The following is a 16,396-nucleotide window of genomic DNA, read 5'->3' as shown; positions in this document are numbered from 1 at the left end:
CTTTTGTTCCTTCCAGAATTTCTTTAACCGCACATGAGCAAACACAGATAAGTACTCTCACCGCCCCCTCTTGTGTTTGCACCGAACGATAGCCTTCTGTTCACACTGTTCTGTGTCTTGAATGTTCCCATATCAGTTCATAAGAGCTTTCACAAGATTTAATGTCCCCGTGGATGGACATTCAGATTCCTTCTAATCTTCTGCCGTTGCGAACTATACCAGTGTAGTACTCTTGCCAGTCCTCCCTTTGCACACGTGCGGGGCTGTTGGTAGAATAGATTCTCCCCTCGTTATCAAGCAGTTCTGTGCATTTTAGACAAGTAGGAAGTATCACAAGCGAAAGTAAGATAAAAACATCAAAACAGGGGCGCCTGGGTGGCTCAGTCAGTGAAGCGTCTGCCTTCGGCTCAGGTCATGATCCCAGGGTCCTGGGATCGAGCCCCACATTGGGCTTCCTGCTCGGTGGGGAGTCTGCTTCTCCCTCTGCCTTTGCTGCTGCCCTGCCCCCATTAAGTAAATAAATAAATAAATAAATTCCTTAAAAAACTCCATAAAACACCATATTCCTACCACCAGAGATCAAGTGTGTAGTGTGTCTCATTCTAGATCTCTCCTTTCTCTCCTCCCTCTCTCCATCCATGTACAACAGCCACAAATCCGTACAGTCTGTGAGAAGGAGTTCTCTGGGAAGTNATCACAAGCGAAAGTAAGATAAAAACATCAAAACAGGGGCGCCTGGGTGGCTCAGTCAGTGAAGCGTCTGCCTTCGGCTCAGGTCATGATCCCAGGGTCCTGGGATCGAGCCCCACATTGGGCTTCCTGCTCGGTGGGGAGTCTGCTTCTCCCTCTGCCTTTGCTGCTGCCCTGCCCCCATTAAGTAAATAAATAAATAAATAAATTCCTTAAAAAACTCCATAAAACACCATATTCCTACCACCAGAGATCAAGTGTGTAGTGTGTCTCATTCTAGATCTCTCCTTTCTCTCCTCCCTCTCTCCATCCATGTACAACAGCCACAAATCCGTACAGTCTGTGAGAAGGAGTTCTCTGGGAAGTCTTCCTGAGGAAGTGACCTAGTGAAGGGGGGGGTGCGAATTGGTACAAAGGTAGATGGTGCCAGGGCCAGGAGTGAAGGGCAGGCCTGAAGGCAAGGAAGTACGAAGCCGGAAGTTCCACGTTTGATGAAAGGGACTGCACTGCAGGTGAGGGGATGTTGGTGGGACGGGGGGTGGGCAGAGGTATGTGAGGCAGACCTTGGGTTTGATCCCAAGGACAGAAAGGTGAGTGGCATCATTACGTCCTGCCCGCCATCCCTTCCCTGGCTCTGCCCTCCGACTTCAAACATGTACAGTTTCCCTTAACCTGAAAAGCCCTTCACCTGACACTGCTGCTCCTGCGTGAGGCTAACTCTTTCTCTTCTTGCTTGCCTGGCCATTTTCCTCTCACCACCAGCTCCGCCCCTCACCTGCAACTCTCCTAACTTGACCCTCATGCCCGCCATCCCTTCCCTGGCTCTGCCCTCCGACTTCAAACATGTACAGTTTCCCTTAACCTGAAAAGCCCTTCACCTGACACTGCTGCTCCTGCGTGAGGCTAACTCTTTCTCTTCTTGCTTGCCTGGCCATTTTCCTCTCACCACCAGCTCCGCCCCTCACCTGCAACTCTCCTAACTTGACCCTTGACCCCAGAATTGGACAACCACTTCCCTCTGTAGGTAACCAATGATGTCCTTCTAGCCAAGCAACACGGTTCTTCCTCAGGGCTCATCCTAGTGTTACTGGCATCGAATCTCAGAATTTTTCTCCTTTGGCTTTCCTGACTCTAAAATATTTGCTCTTCTTTCTCAGTATATTTCCTTTCATGGTTCTGCTTTCTCTTGCATGATTAGATATTCTAGAAAGCAACTTATCCCTTTGCTTTATATTTGTATTCCATCCATCCTCTACACGAGGCTCATGGCTTTGAATATGACCTCTTTTTTTAAAAAAATATTTATTTATTTGAGAGAGAGAGCATGAGTAGGGGGGCAGAGGGAGCGGGAGAAGGAGAAGCAGACTCCAACTGAGCAGCGAGCCCAATGTGGGGCTCAACTCCAGGACCCTGGGATCATGACCTGAGCCAAAGGCAGACGCTTCACTGACTGAGCCACCCAGGCGCCCCTGAATATGACCTCTTTCTCGAGGACTCCCAGCTACATATCCCTAATCCTGCCCTCACCTCGTCACTTTATCTGGGACTGCCAAAAGACATTTCAGCTGGGAGAGTCGCTGTCACTGCCAGGACACAGGTTTTGAAACCCGGCTTGCCTACCCTCCCAGTTTTCCCATCCTCCATCTGCGTCCCCTCCATCTCTAGCTTCCAGCCCGTCACGACGGACGGCACGTGCTGTTGAGCCTCCCCTTGCAGCCACCCCGTCCCGTCTCCTTCCTGTCTCGCCACCTTGCCCAGACCTGCAGCATGCACCTGGAGGTGGTTTTTGTTTTATTACCTTCTATGGCTAGATGACACATAGAAACCCCTTTACTAAGGGACGTTGGGAAAAGTACTTTGGGATGGCTACTTAATAAATTTTTTTTTCTTAATAAAGTTTTTTACACCTATATGTGGAAAGTCTCCTAAAATGCTATAGTTAAGAAAATGAATTAGATATTGCTTTTTATCAGAGCCTAAGTTAAATGATTTTTGCATCTTATTGAGGCTGAAAACGTGAAGGCTGGATGTTTGTGTGTTTAGGGGACCCTACGCTTATTTCAGAATAATGCTTAAGAGGGACAATTTTATCTTTAGAGTTTTTAAACTGAAAATACGTAGGCCTTCAGACTCTGTCTTCCTGTGTAAATGGGGCACTGACATAAGACACCTCTTCACGGGTTTGAAGTCTGACGTCTGGTCCTGGGTCTAAAAGCCGTGCCTGCCGTGCATAATTCATGAGACAAGTTTCCATGCCCAGAGCTCCCAGAGCAGTGAGATGTGGAGCTGTGACATGCCTGGACTTGCAAGGCCATTGGCCGGGCTATCATTGCCCGTCACTGTGCTGGAACCTTCGGCCACTCCCCTCGAGGGTAAGTTCCATGCCTCAGCTCTGGGCTTCCCGGCATCCTGGGTAAAGTGCCCGCCACAGCGCTTTCACCCTCCACCGTGACGAGTGTGTCTTTGCCTCTGGGTCGGCTGATAGTGCCCTCCGTTGGAACATGTCCTTGTTTTCATCGCTGTATTCAAACATACCCCTGGCAAGAGACCTTCCATGTCTGATGAATGAGCAAGTGAATGAATGAACTGTCGGACTCGTGAGCAACGTCAGCTCTCTGAGGATGGAGGGCTCATATTTCATAGACTTGTGGTGTGAAGTTTTCATTTTTCCCTTCCTGTTTTCCTTGTTTTAGACGGGAAATGAACATCCAAATCACGGCAGTGAGGTAGTTGAGATACGCCCTGGAAAGATGTGAGGTGGCTGTCCACACAGACACGCTCACAGGTGGCCTGTTGGGGGAGGGTTCCGTCACACTCCCGAGTAGGAGACTGCCCCTCAGGGGTCAGGGTTTCTGGACCGTCGTAAGTGAGTTTAGTCCTGGACGATCCCCTTGCCTCCTGTGGCCTTCCTTCCCTCGATCGCAGTCGGCGCAGCCGGGTTTGGGAATGAACGGGAGGGTTTCTGCGTCTGCACCGCTCTGACCCCCGGTTCTGTAAGGCTGCGTGAAGTCGCGGGGAGGAGCAGACACCACGGCTTCTGTTCAGCTGCAGATGAGCCTGGTCCCCTCTGCTCCGCAGCCTGCACGATTCCCTGAACAACCTGCGATCCAAGTACGCCCAGCAGATCACGCAGTTTCAGGAGGAGAACCAGTCGCTGACCTCTGACTACAAACGCCTCATGATGCAGTTCAAGGAGCTACAGAAAGCCATGAGGTATTTTAGGGACCCACGTCCCAAGGCACGTGCCCTAGATAGAGGTGGGCCCAGACACGCAGAGTCCTTTGTGTTGTCTTCCCCGTCCCTTTACTCGCATGTCAACCTGCCTTTTCTTGAGAGGTGTGGGGACGGCCTCCAGTCTGTCATAGGTGAGGGCCGGTGACCCAGGCCCAGGATGCAGCACAGCTCCACGTCAGTGCTCGCCCTACTGCTCACGGGGGGACCCAGGCCAGGCCCCGGGGTCCGCTCCATGCTGAGCAACTCTCCTTCGCAGGCATTTTGCTGTCGTTGATGACAAGCAGTTTCGGGAGATTTGGCTGATGAATGAAGAGGAGGCAAAAGATCTGATGAGCAGAGCCCTTGATGTAGACAGGATCATTCATACCCATCACCTGGGGCTCCCCTGGACGGCACCTGATTTCTGGTTCCTGAGAAACGTGGGACCCATCTCTCAGCAGCCGCGGAAGTCTGCCACACAGATATTAGAAGAGGTGCTGATGCAAGCAGGTGACTGGAATGGCGTCCTAGAGTCTGAGAGCCCTAGAGCTTGGGGGGCCTGTCAGGCCATCAGGTCAACCATTCGTTTCAAAGATGAGCAAACTGAAGTCCAGAGAAGGGGGAGGAGGTCTCATAGCTGGAAGGTCTATAGTCGTGGCTTTTAAGTCTCTAATTTAATTTATAGCTTTACCCTCTTCCCTGTATTATAATCTGGTAGCTCGATCTGGAAGCTTGATCAGATTTGGGCTCGGTCAAGTTTTGCTGAGTACCCAGTTGTGTACCTCCATTGGGATAAACCAGTGGCAGGTTGTCTCTCTCTCTGGGAGGCTACAACCATTGGTAGTCATTGTCTAAGATCCATTAATTGCCTTTGGGGTTGCAAAAAGGCAATATTCTAAATTCTATCATATGTCTTCATTTATTAGCTGGGACACTTCTGAAAATAGAATCTTCCCCTCATCAGCTATTACCCTGAGACACAGTTCACAGAGGAAAAGCAGGATGCTGTTCTTCCTCTATTTACTAGTTTTCAAAATAAATGGGCTGGGTCTCTATCATCTTCCAAAGGTGACCAGTAATGTTTCATAAATTAATATCACTGGCCACCTGGATGGTGCAGTTGGTTAAACGTCTGACTCTTGGTTTCGGCCTCAGGTTGTGATCTCAGTGTTGTGAGATCCAGCTCTACATGGGGCTCTCTGCTCAGTGTGGCATCCACTTGAGTTTCCCTCTCTCCCTGCCTCCCTGCCCCTCCGGCCTACGTGTGCACGTGCACACATACTGTCTCTCTCAAATAAATAAATCAATTTTTTTTTATGCAACAGAGATAGAGACAGCCAGTGAGAGAGGGAACACAAGCAGGGGGAGTGGGAGAGGAAGAAGCAGGCTCATAGCGGAGGAGCCTGATGTGGGGCTCGATCCCATAACGCCAGGATCACGCCCTGAGCCGAAGGCAGACGCTTAACCACTGTGCCACCCAGGCGCCCCTAAATAAATAAATCTTAAAAAAATATATCATTATGAACACACTTGGATTTAAACAAATTTGGATGTGTTTCAGTTTACCGCACTTATTACCCTTATTGATGCTCACGTTGTCCCATCTTTGGCCTGTGGGAGTCTCTTCATGTTGGCTTCTGGGTCCTTTTGACACAACCTCAGTAGTAGTCGATAGCTTCCTGGCTTTCCAGAATGACCAGATTGCCAGTCTCACATTATATGTTTCCTGCTTCAAGTCTGTAATCAGCCATTTCTCAAGGTCGAGGAGACCTGATCCTTTTAAATGGGGAATGGTATTCTGAAACCACAGTCTGGGAGCTGGAGTGCTCATTGCTTGGGATGGGTCAATTGTGGATGAACATAGGGTGTAGAATTACATTTTCACCATAAAATAAATCGTGTATTCCTCCTACCATTTCGTAATAATCAGGATGCCAGAATTTTTACTTAACCTTATCAAAGTGTATCCCCGTTCTCCTAACTTGAAAATCTTGGTGCACAGTGACTCCAGAATAATCACTCATTGCTTTTCCCACAACCACAGAACAGTTGCAGAACAAAATATCAACCTACTACTAACGAATGATTACTAAAAATTGTTTAAACTTCTTTGAAGTTCTTTTTACTCCTAGGACACATTCCACTAGGAATGTACAGACAAACTGCTGTCTTTTATTTTTTACTTATTTTACATTTTATTTTATTATTATTATTTAAAAGATTTTTGTTTATGTATTTGAGAGAGAGAGCTGGGGGAGGAACAGAGGGAGAGAGGGAGAAGCAGTCTCTCTGCTGAGTACGGAGACCAATGCAGGCCGATCCTAGGACTCTGGAATCACGACCTGAGCTAAAGGCAGACGCTTAACTGACCGAGCTCCCCAGGTGCCCCGACTGGTGTCTTTTAAAGTCACTTAGAATAGTTTCTATTTGGTTATGTCACCAACCGGATACATACTTAGGTCTTTTTGTTTTGTTTTACTTTTGATTGTTAGGGATTGCTTTTTACAATTTAATTTTGTTCTATAGTAATATAGTTACATGCTTCCAAAGTCGAATGTACAAAACAAGGTATACTGGAGGAAGTGTAGGATAAGAATCCTCTCCACTCTATTTTGTCCCTCTTCCTGTAGGTAACAATCTAAAAATGTATGGTTTATTTTTCGATTGCTTTTAAAAACACATGGGTATATATATTTGTTTATATTTATAAAGACCCACTTTTTAAATGAGAGCATATACTTTCTGTTAGGATAGATTCTTAAAAGTAGGACTCCTGGGTCAAAGGGTCAATGCCTTATAGTTTTGCTGGATATTGCCCCATACGGATGGGACCATTTTGCGTTTCCACCAGCAACATGGTATCTTGTACTTTTCAAAAATATCTTCATTTACATGATCTCGTTTTCTCTTTCGAACCACTAGTAAAACCTGGTAGGACAGTGATTTTTTAGGACTATTTTCAGATGAGGAATATATAGGATAAAACATTTTTAAATTTCTCATTTTAAGTAAGAAAATGTTTGGCTCTTGCTATGAGCTACCTGTTCCTGCTGAGAAGTGAGGCCACCGCTTGGACCAGGGTTTAGTTGGCTGCTTCTGATCTGCTGCTGGTTTAGAATCCACTGAGCAGATGTGCTAGATTGTTCTCTAAAGTGAGAATAAATAGGTTCCTACTGTCCCTTACGCTTCCTGGTCGTGGCTGGATTTGGAGTAGGATGTTGGCAGGGAGATGAAATTAAGAACAGCGAAGATTGTAGAATGGCAGAATTCTCCCGCTAGTCTTGTATCCAACACCGCCCCCCCCCCGCCCCGTTTTTGCCACATACTAGGATTTCTTCAGCGAAGGAGACTTCATGGGGCCTAAAGAGGCTTTTTAACAGGTAAACGTTCTCGGGAAAGCCGTTTGTTGCTTAAAATCAACAAAGCCAAGCGACGATCTCCTTTGTCTCTCCCACTCTCTCTTCTCTCTGCCCCGTCTGCAGAAGAGGAGGGGACGGAGGAGACTGCCTCAGAAGCAGAGTCTTACCTTGACCTGCCGAAGCAGATTTCCGCGAAAACTACCAGAAAGATCCTGATGCTGCTGTGTGACGAGTCGGTGAGGCCGGCCGCGTGGGGCTGCGCGGAGGGACTGCAGGCCGCTGGCTCTGCCCGCTCCCTGCCCTCGCTTCTCGCCCGCTGCTGCTGCCCAGGCCAGCCGGCCAGACACGGCCCGGAAGCGGGAGGGCGCAAGCAGTGTCCTTCACGGAGAGGCCCGGCCTCAGGGCTGCCCCCCGCTGGCACATGTGTCCTCCCTTAGTGGGTCAGCGAGGTGTGGGCCAAGTTGGCCCACCGGCTCCTGCTAATTAAAAAAAAAGAAAAAAAGAAAAAAAAAGCTGATTCTGCAAGAGAAGGGCTCCAGTCTCACGTCTGTGAACCCACCTGCCGAGTGGTGTGGCCGCAGCTGACGTGGCCTTCCTCTGGGAGCTCAGGGTGATCACTCGGGGTGTGTTAGGCTTTGGATGCCGTCCTGTCTCTCTGCAATACGCACTGGATTTCGTGTCCAGCGTTTGGCGCTTGCTTAACTAGGAGTCGAGGCATTCCGGGAACATGACTGGTGCATGAGCCTGCATTTCTGAGATGAGTGAGAGAGGCACAGCCAGCACTGGCAGCCTCCCATCACCTTGGGACAGTTTTCTTTGGCCAAGAGCTGGCTCTTGGCCCTGAGGGCGGCTCCTGCTGAAAGAGACAGTGGGCGGGTACTCCTCTCTCTGCAGGCTTGCCGCCAGTGGCCACCTCTCCAGCCAGCTCAGAGTGGGTGCCGGGCTCGCAGTCTCCCCAGCCGCCCCCCACTTCATGTGCACGGTGATGTGATAGGGTCTGTCTACCGCCTGCCATGACTCCCTCTCCTCCCGCTCAGTGCCTGCTGCCCTGGTCTGCGGATATTGGAGGGCTAGCCTCTGAGCGAAGTGACACTGGGCGGGCAGGAATCTGTGACTGGACGGGTCTGGGCTGCTCTGGGGAACTTAGCTGTTTGCCCAGCAGCGTGTGGGTGAGGCGAGCCTGCACCCTTCTGAGGTGGGGGGAGTGAAATCCATGATGCGTGTTGGCTTTGTACCCGGGAAGGGCTCTCAGGCATCCCAGGAAGGACATCCTCGGGGGTCCTGCTGCCCAGAGTCTCATCCCTGGGGTCCTGCTCTGTGGTGTCATTGCCTAGAGTTACACAGAGGTAGACTACAGTCCTAGCAGTCGTTTCCAAAACCTGTCTCTGACCAGAGATGTCATCTTCCTTCTCAGGGTTTCCTCATAGAGAGCAAGCTGCTGAGCCTTCTGCTTCCCCTGGAGAAGAACGAATGTTATCTGCTGAGGTTGGACGCCATCTTCTCAGTGAGTCCCCCTGGGCTGACCTGACATGGGGTGGGGGCCTCATTCTAAGCCAGAGTCCTCTGTTTTTCCAACATTGCCTTGGCCTTGGGAAGAGATGCGAGTCTCCCAGGCTTCCCTGGGCTTGGGGTCACCTCCTTCCCTTTCCTCATTCTCCATGCCACAAATTGGCCACAGAGTCGTCTCCCAGCCCTGACCCTTCCTCCACCAGCTTCTTTCTCATGGCCTGGCTCTCAGATTGGAGGTTCTCGCCAACGCCCCTAAACTCAGATGTGTGTCCAGCCTCCTTTAGCATTCTTATAGCCACCGGGCCTGTACAGAGCTGTTCCTGCCTCTGAGCATAGTTTCTCTGCTCGGATGTGATCTCACTGCGCTTCCCCGGTGTTGAGTGGCCTCACTCTGGGCCATGGCAGGTGCTGGCGGTGTTCGGGGGAACAGCCAAACCTCCTGCTCTTAGGAGCTGAGGTCTGTTAACTCTCACAGCCGGTGGACTTCTTGCTGTGGTGTTTGAGCAATTCTCCTCTTTTCCCCCAGGCCCTTGGAATTGAAAGTGAGGACGACTTGTATAAGCTGGTGAACTTCTTCCTCAAATACCAAATTTATCATTCACCCTCCAGTCAGGTACTGTGAAGTGCAATAAAAAAGAGAGTATTTGAAATTCTGGAAGCCCCCAGAAGGCATTGTATAATACTTCTGGAGAAATAGTGAGGGTTTTATGTCAGAGATAGCTAACTTAACGTTTCTGGTATTATTACTTTTTCTATTTGCAAGGGAAAGAATTTGCTGGGGATGGGAGACTGTTCTCACACTAAGGCCCAAGGTGTCTTTTCCTGGGCTCTTCCTCAAAGCCAGGCTTCAGCCCTTCGGAGCCCTTGTCCCACCAAGTTCTGACTATTTTGATCCTTACCACTTTCCTGCAAAGCAGGGCCCATCTGTAATACCTATCTTTTTTTTTTTTTTAAGACTTTATTTATTTGAGAGAGAGAGAGAGAGAGAGAACACAAGGGGAGGGGGGAGCAGCAGAGGCAGAGGGAGAAACAGACTCCCCACCGAGCGGGACATTGCAAGACTCTATCCCAGGACCCCGGGATCACGACCTGAGCCAAAGGCAGACGTTCAACCCACTGAGCCACCCAGGCGTCCCGTGTAATACCTATCTTGATTGTAATGGACTATTCTGAAGAAGCCATCATGTAAAAAATATTATAACGTTTTAATTTAAAAATTAAAAACTTGAATTAAAAAAAATGTTTAGTGTTGCTGGCTCCAGGGTGAGTATCCTCATATGATTCCTAAAAGAAATTACTGGATGAACAAAACCCAGAAGCCATAAAGAGGGGAAAAGAGGATCTATTCGACAACATTAAAAAACAACAACCCTGTGGGGCAAAAATCACTATGAGCAAAGTTAAGATACAGATGATAGCTGGGGGGAAATATTCTTAACTCGTATCACAGTTAAGGGCTCATTTCCTTCATACAGAAGGAACTCGTATAAACCAGGAAGAAAAAGACCAACAACTCGATGGAGTGGACAAGGGATAGGAACAAAAATCTCCTATAAGAGGCAATACGAATCACTTTTAAACATATGAGAAGATAGCCAGGCTTAGAATAAGAGACGTACAAAGTAAAACTGTTCCGCATTCCATCTGCACCTGTCACGTACGCAAGACTCTGCGAGCTCGATAGCACATCGCGACGGCCCAGGTGTGGGGACCAGAGCCACTCCTAAGTCGCTACTGTGAGAGCCCACTGTCGCAGCCTCCACGGAGGGCAGCATGGATGACAACGCCATATACACGGTCCCCTGCAGTCCTCCCTCTAGGATTTCGCTCTGCAGCTGTGTCTCAGTCCGACAGAAGGATGTGTTTATCGTAGCTTATTGGTCACAGCACTGCTCGAAGTGGGAGGAGATTGCAAATAACCTACAATTCCGTCCTGAAGGGATTGGTGACCTCATCAGTGGCACAGCGACGGTGGAATACTGGGCACCAGTGGAAAAAAGAACAAAGAAGTTCCTTACATATTTTTTACATGAAAATATCTCTCAGGCTTATTGGTATGTGAAAAATGCCGAGTGCAGAACTGTGTCTGCAGGAGAGTATCATTCACGTGAAAATGGGGGGGGATGGCGTTGCTTATACGGACAGAGGATTTCTTTGGAAGGTTGTGTAAGACATTGATGACGTTGGTTTGCCTGTGGGAGGGGAACTGCATGAACTACGAGACAAGAGTAGGAGGAAGACTTTTGTAAATTAAAAAATTAAAATCCAATTTATGATTTTTGATTCAAAAAGACATATATGTGTATACACACACACAAATATAATATATATGGTGTCAGCTTTATGAATATCAGTAAAACGAACACCTATGAGCCCCGATTTAGAATTAGAAGATTATCACTGTTCTGAAGCCCCCGTGTGCCTCTCCCTGATCCTATCCTCCTCCTCTTCCACTCTTTCCTTCACCATCTCTTCCTTCCCGTAAATGTGTCCCTTTGCATCTTTTCTGTAACTTTCTGTAAACTTTTCTCCTTTTTCTCTCTGTCTTCAGACACTCATGTTTGCCGTGTACCCCCAATCCAGAGTCCCCCTTGCGTCTTTCTCCAGCTCAACCCCTGGCATCTCTCACCCCCGCAGGAGCAAACAAGCCCAATGTCAGCCCTGGAGCCAGGAGAGCAGACAGACCTCGAGGGACAGGAGGAGGAAAGCCTCGTGGAAGGGGAGCCGGAAGAGAAGGAGACCCCGCCTTCTCCCAGGCTCATCCACCCCAATGATGTCCTCAAGATCCTGAAGGCCTTTGTCATGGGTCTAAAGAAACCCAGGTGTGGTGCTGGGGGGCTTGCCTGAGGTCCAGGGAAGCCGGCTGGAACCTGGGTGGGGAGGACAGGGTGATGGGGGAGGGCTGGAGAAATCCGTGGACACGAAGGAAAGGAGGGGGTGTAGAGGCGATTTGCATTTTCTCATGCGTCATTCATTCAGTGGTCAGTCCCGGGGCCTGCTGGGCGTAGGGCTTGTCGAGGTTGCATGTTGTTATCAGGACGATGGCCAGAGCATAACACGGTGTCCCGTTGCTCAGAGGAGGCAGTGGCAACCTCTTCTGGCGTGTCCCAGAAAGCTTAGGCACCCAAACCGGGTTTTCCTAGGTGGATAAATTGGGGGGAAGGGCATTGCAGGGTGTCACAGTGTGGGGAAAGGTGCGTTCAAGAATCATGACAGGTGTGGCTGGTGTCAGGGTCCTCCCTGGGAAGTGTGGCCAGTGGGTGGCAGTGCCAGGCCCGATCTTGGAGGGCCTTGCCCGCTGGGCCCAAGACCTTTGTACCCTTGAGTGGACCGGAGCCCGAACATGGTCCTGAGCGGTGGGGGAGCCGTACTCAAGAGCCGAGGAGTTTAGAAGGATCCCTTTGGTGGCAGGGAGGGGGCGATGCTGGCTACGGGAGAGCAGCCGGGGGCTTGTCCCGGTGGAGGTGATGCTGTCCTGGATCCAGGCTACCCTCGAGGGGATGCCGACTTTTGAGAGGGGTTTCAGATGCATTATTGAAAGAAATGGGAACAGTAGTGGGATGGAAGTTCAATGAGGTGAACTGGTGGAGAAAAGGGGTGGATAGAACTCCAGTGAGGCTGTCACAAAGGTGACAATGGCACCAGGGACACGTGCCCTTTCAGAGACTGCCATAAACCCATAGACGGGCATAGCGGAGTGGGAAGGGGACCGGTGGGAAAGCGGGAGTCTGTGAGGGGCGGGCACGGTGGCTGGCACCGCGTGGGGCCCGGGGTGCCAGGTGGAGACGATGCGACTGTTGCTGTCAACCTTCAGGGACCCTCGGGCACCCATGAAGTTGAAGTGTGTGCAAGATAACTCCAAGGACTCTGAGTACTGGGAGGCCCTGACCACGGTTATCCCCGACACCACGCAGAACCTCTGGGACGCTCTGTACACAGGCCTGGAAAAATACCAGTAAGTGCGTGTGTCATTGCGCAGGGGAGGAGGGGGCCAGGCAGTCGGTGGGGAAGGGTCCTGCTTGCTGTGGCCGCATTTGCCACCTTACTGGCTTGGAGAGAAAGCTACCGTTGGAAGGAAAGCTCCCACTGAAGAGGCCTGGGTTGTGGCCTCCGGACCAGCACTCCTGTTCTGTTCCTGCCAACCCGCTTTGCTCAGGGCAGGAAGGTTGCTCTGGTGGGTGAGGCTTCTGGGGTCTTCTTCCAGCTCTAACCAGACGAAACCCAGAGACCCTGGCCCCCCCTTGGCGGAGGATGGAGGAGGATTACAGTGAGCCACTAACTGATTTTTCCGCCCAAAGCCTCATCCTGACCCAGAGGGCCAAGCTGCTGGTGGAGAACGGCTCTCTGGAGCAGCAGAACACGGAGCTCCAGATGCTGCTTCAACAGTATCTCGATTCCCAGGTGGGTGGCAGGGACCTTCCGAGGACGTAGGCGGGAGGCTGAGGGAGGCCGTGGGACTCCTCTTAGGAAACGAGTCTCTTCCCTCACCAGAAGCAAGAGAGCGTTAAGATGTGACAGAAAATATCAACAATCATACCTCAGGTTGGGACAGAATTATCGGACAAGGGAGTGGACGTTGCCCGAAGTCTCCTCCAGGACATCCGGGCTGTAATAGTGCCCCTCTGATGCCCGGGGTCTGTGGTGCCAGCTGCTTGCCGGCCCACTCTCGGAAGCCGTGCCCCAGCCCGGGACAGCGTCACAGGCCGTAGAGCCCTTCTTTATGCGATTTCTTCTTTGCTCTTAAGCCCTCTGTGAAGTCGATAGGGCACAGATGATTCTCCCAAAAGGGAGAATCAAAACTGGGAGACTCTGTGACAGGCCCAGAGCCCTGGGCTCTTCCCACTCTGCCAGCCCAGGTTGTCCGGCTGGGGATGTGACGTGGCGAGAGGAAGCTCCAACTGGGACAGATGTTCCCTGGCCCCCACTCTCGATCACTCCCGTGATGGTTGGGGCAACTTCCCCATGGCTTGCAGGAGAAGAAATCTCACGTCTCTGTTCCAGAGGTTAGAATCCATTCGTCACACAGTTGCTCGCTCTGCTGGGCTAGTGTGGAATCCTTCACATGGCACTGAGGCCACGGGCCAGGATGCTCTTGACACGCTGGGCTGGGCGTAGGTCCTCTGTCACCAGCTGTGTGTGGGAGAGGTGACTGAGGCCAGCCACAAGCCCAGGAACCGGGAGTGTGGCCCTGCCGTGGTTTCGGGCCCCAGGCCACACCTGAACAGAGGATGTGGTAAGGCCTTGGCATTGGGATGGTCTCTTGGCCTGTGACAGACACGAGAGGACGGTGTGGTCTATGCTCCCGTGCACAAGCCGGGGGGGGGCGTGGGCGGAGCGGGGAAAGGCAGGGCTGGACGGGGGATGGGACACACAGGTGAAGGGGAGACGGAGGATTTAAGAGAGTGGCTCAGAGCAGAAGGTTCAGAACGTTACCGGAGGTAGCCAGCTGGAGCAGAAGCCAGACCAAAAGCCTTAGCACTTCTCTTCTGAAGGCAGGCCGACCGTGGCCTTCCCTGGCATCTGGAAGCACATGGGGAGGATATGCTTGCAGAGACTTGGAGCCCTGAGGAGAGCCAGCAGGTGCACCTGCCGCCAGAGGGCATGAAGAAGGAGGCCCCTGGGGAAATGTAATGAGCTTTGCTCTTTCTTTTCCAGATCAACTCCGAACTGCAAGTTCCACCCACGCAGGTGTTCCGGGTGCCCACCAAGTAGAGCTGGACCTCAGGAGGGCTGCCGTATTAAGGTGGATGCTGGTGCTGGTGCCAGAGCCGCCGCCGGCATGTTTCGCCCGGGGACCTGCCTGGGACCACTCTGGATTTTCCAGAGCTGCTGTGATAGGGCCTGTCAAAGTAAGGCCCCTGGAGCGGTTACCTATATCCCACTGTCATGATTAAAGTCTTTAAAAAAGTTGTGGCTGAATCTCTTCAAAGAGCTCAGGTCCAGTGAGATACTGGCCCACGACCCCGCCTCGTGTCATGAGGAGACTTTGTCCCCACCGCAGACTGTGGTAGGCGAACAGGCCTGTCACTGCGGGACTGGGCCTAGGCCAGTGGCGTGGGACTCCCCTCTTGCATTTGAGGGCAGTGGTGTCTATGAGTGGAGGCTGGAGCTCTGGGGGCTCTTGCAGGGTCTTTTTTCTTTTTTTTTAAGTAGGCTCCACACCCATTGTGGAGCTCAGCGCGGGCCTTAAACTCATGACCCTGAGACCAAGACCTGAGCTGAGATCAAGGGTTGGATGCTTTTGCGACTGAGCCCCCCACGTGCCCTGGACTCTTGTAAGGTCTTAAGCCTTCAGACTGTTCTTGGGCCTGCAGGGCCCTTTTGGCGAGCTTTTGGGGTCCCCGGTTCTACCTGGTATAGTGTCAGGCTCTTCCCGTGGGCAGCCCGGGCAGGTGGCCCAGTGCCTTAAGCCCTCCTTGAACCCGGGGCCACGAGGCTATCCAAAGNGTGGGTGGGGCACTGGGGGTCACTCTCACTGCGCTGCATCCGGGCTTCTGAGCGCTGGACTGGGCAGAGGAAGCTCTGGGAAGCAATGAAGACCTGCAGGCAGGGCAGGGACTGGACTTGCGTACCCACCGTGGCAGCTGCCTGGGCAGGAGGGGAGCCACTCAGGAGGGCTGCGGGGAGGAAGCAGCCACCTCCACACCCTTAGTGGGAAGGGTCTGGCCCACACATGCAGAACAGGTGGTGTGGCTGCCCCCACAAGATTCTGTGGGGGAGGGAGGGTGATGCTTTTCACTTATTCATTCTTTTTAGAGCCCTAGGCCCTGGCTAATTCTCAGTTAATTCCATTAAATCTTTACCCGCCACTGCAAGGCCTGGGGCAGGGTCTGGGTGGCCAGGGCCTGAAGAGCGGTGCCTCAGCCAGGAGGGGCAGGACTCCACGCCTTCCCGCCCTTCCCAGCCCACAGGCAGGGACCAGATGGGCGGCAGGAGGCAAGCAACAGGCTCAGGGTGGAGGTCGAGAGGGGCGGGTCACCAGCCCAGCCAGCAAGAGGCAGGCTTCTGGGGCCTGCGGCCACAAGGGTGGACACTGGGCTTCCCAAGCTCCCCAGGGAGAGGAGGGCAAAGGCCCAGGCCCGGGAGAGGAGTGGCCGCCAGGCTGTGGGGCTTCAGGCCCCGAGGAGCTTCTTGACCGTGTAGCCGGGCAGGCTGTAGAGGAAGAGGGCCAGCAGCAGCAGCCCCAGCAGCGCCAGCACGACCTTGACAATGAGCCACTTGTAGCGCGTGCAGACCAGGTACTTGATGGACTTGAGGGGGTTGAGGAACCAGACAAAGGCGGTGTCCGGCCGGCTGGGGGGCAGAGGGGGAGCCGCAGTCAGGCACCCCATGCCCTCAGCCCTTCTAGGGCCCAGCAGGCCCTGTCACAGCCCTGGTCCCAAAAGCAGTGCCTGCTGGAGCCCTTTCTAAGCACCAGCTTTGCTGCTTCCATTCCCTGGGCTCTTTGGGCGACCGTCTGGCGCCCGGGCTCCTCCCAAGGCTGAGAGGGGTTTGGGGCAGTCGGGCAGCCCTCCAGCCTGCACCCGGCTATGGAAAGGGCCGCCAGGGCTGGTTACTGGGAAGCCCCTCCACTCCCCAGCTCCCAGTCTGGGCTCCAGGGCTGCTCCACGCGGTCTTTGGGAAGC

General features: G+C 52.3%; 1 protein-coding gene across 3 annotated transcripts in view; it reads left to right on the top strand.

The window, feature by feature from the left end:
- The window catches only part of DRC1 (dynein regulatory complex subunit 1), a 40,896-nt gene extending 26,244 nt beyond the window's left edge, over positions 1–14,652 (top strand). For 2 of the 3 annotated variants that reach the window (XM_011235011.3, XM_019808425.2), the window contains 9 exons: positions 3,769–3,903; positions 4,181–4,413; positions 7,386–7,498; positions 8,677–8,766; positions 9,298–9,384; positions 11,409–11,593; positions 12,586–12,726; positions 13,070–13,172; positions 14,427–14,652. In XM_011235011.3, coding sequence (XP_011233313.2) covers positions 3,769–3,903; positions 4,181–4,413; positions 7,386–7,498; positions 8,677–8,766; positions 9,298–9,384; positions 11,409–11,593; positions 12,586–12,726; positions 13,070–13,172; positions 14,427–14,483 — 1,144 coding nt within the window. In that variant the 3' untranslated portion in view covers positions 14,484–14,652. The remainder of the gene's footprint in view (positions 1–3,768; positions 3,904–4,180; positions 4,414–7,385; positions 7,499–8,676; positions 8,767–9,297; positions 9,385–11,408; positions 11,594–12,585; positions 12,727–13,069; positions 13,173–14,426) is intronic. The other variant, XM_019808418.2, reaches the window with a different exon arrangement.
- Positions 14,653–16,396: the final 1,744 nt, after the last annotated feature.

Source organism: Ailuropoda melanoleuca, chromosome 4 (assembly GCF_002007445.2).
Source record: "Ailuropoda melanoleuca isolate Jingjing chromosome 4, ASM200744v2, whole genome shotgun sequence".
NCBI classification, from domain to species: domain Eukaryota; kingdom Metazoa; phylum Chordata; class Mammalia; order Carnivora; family Ursidae; genus Ailuropoda; species Ailuropoda melanoleuca.
Note: the sequence above shows the minus strand (reverse complement) of the source record. Positions and strands in the feature narration are given on the sequence as shown.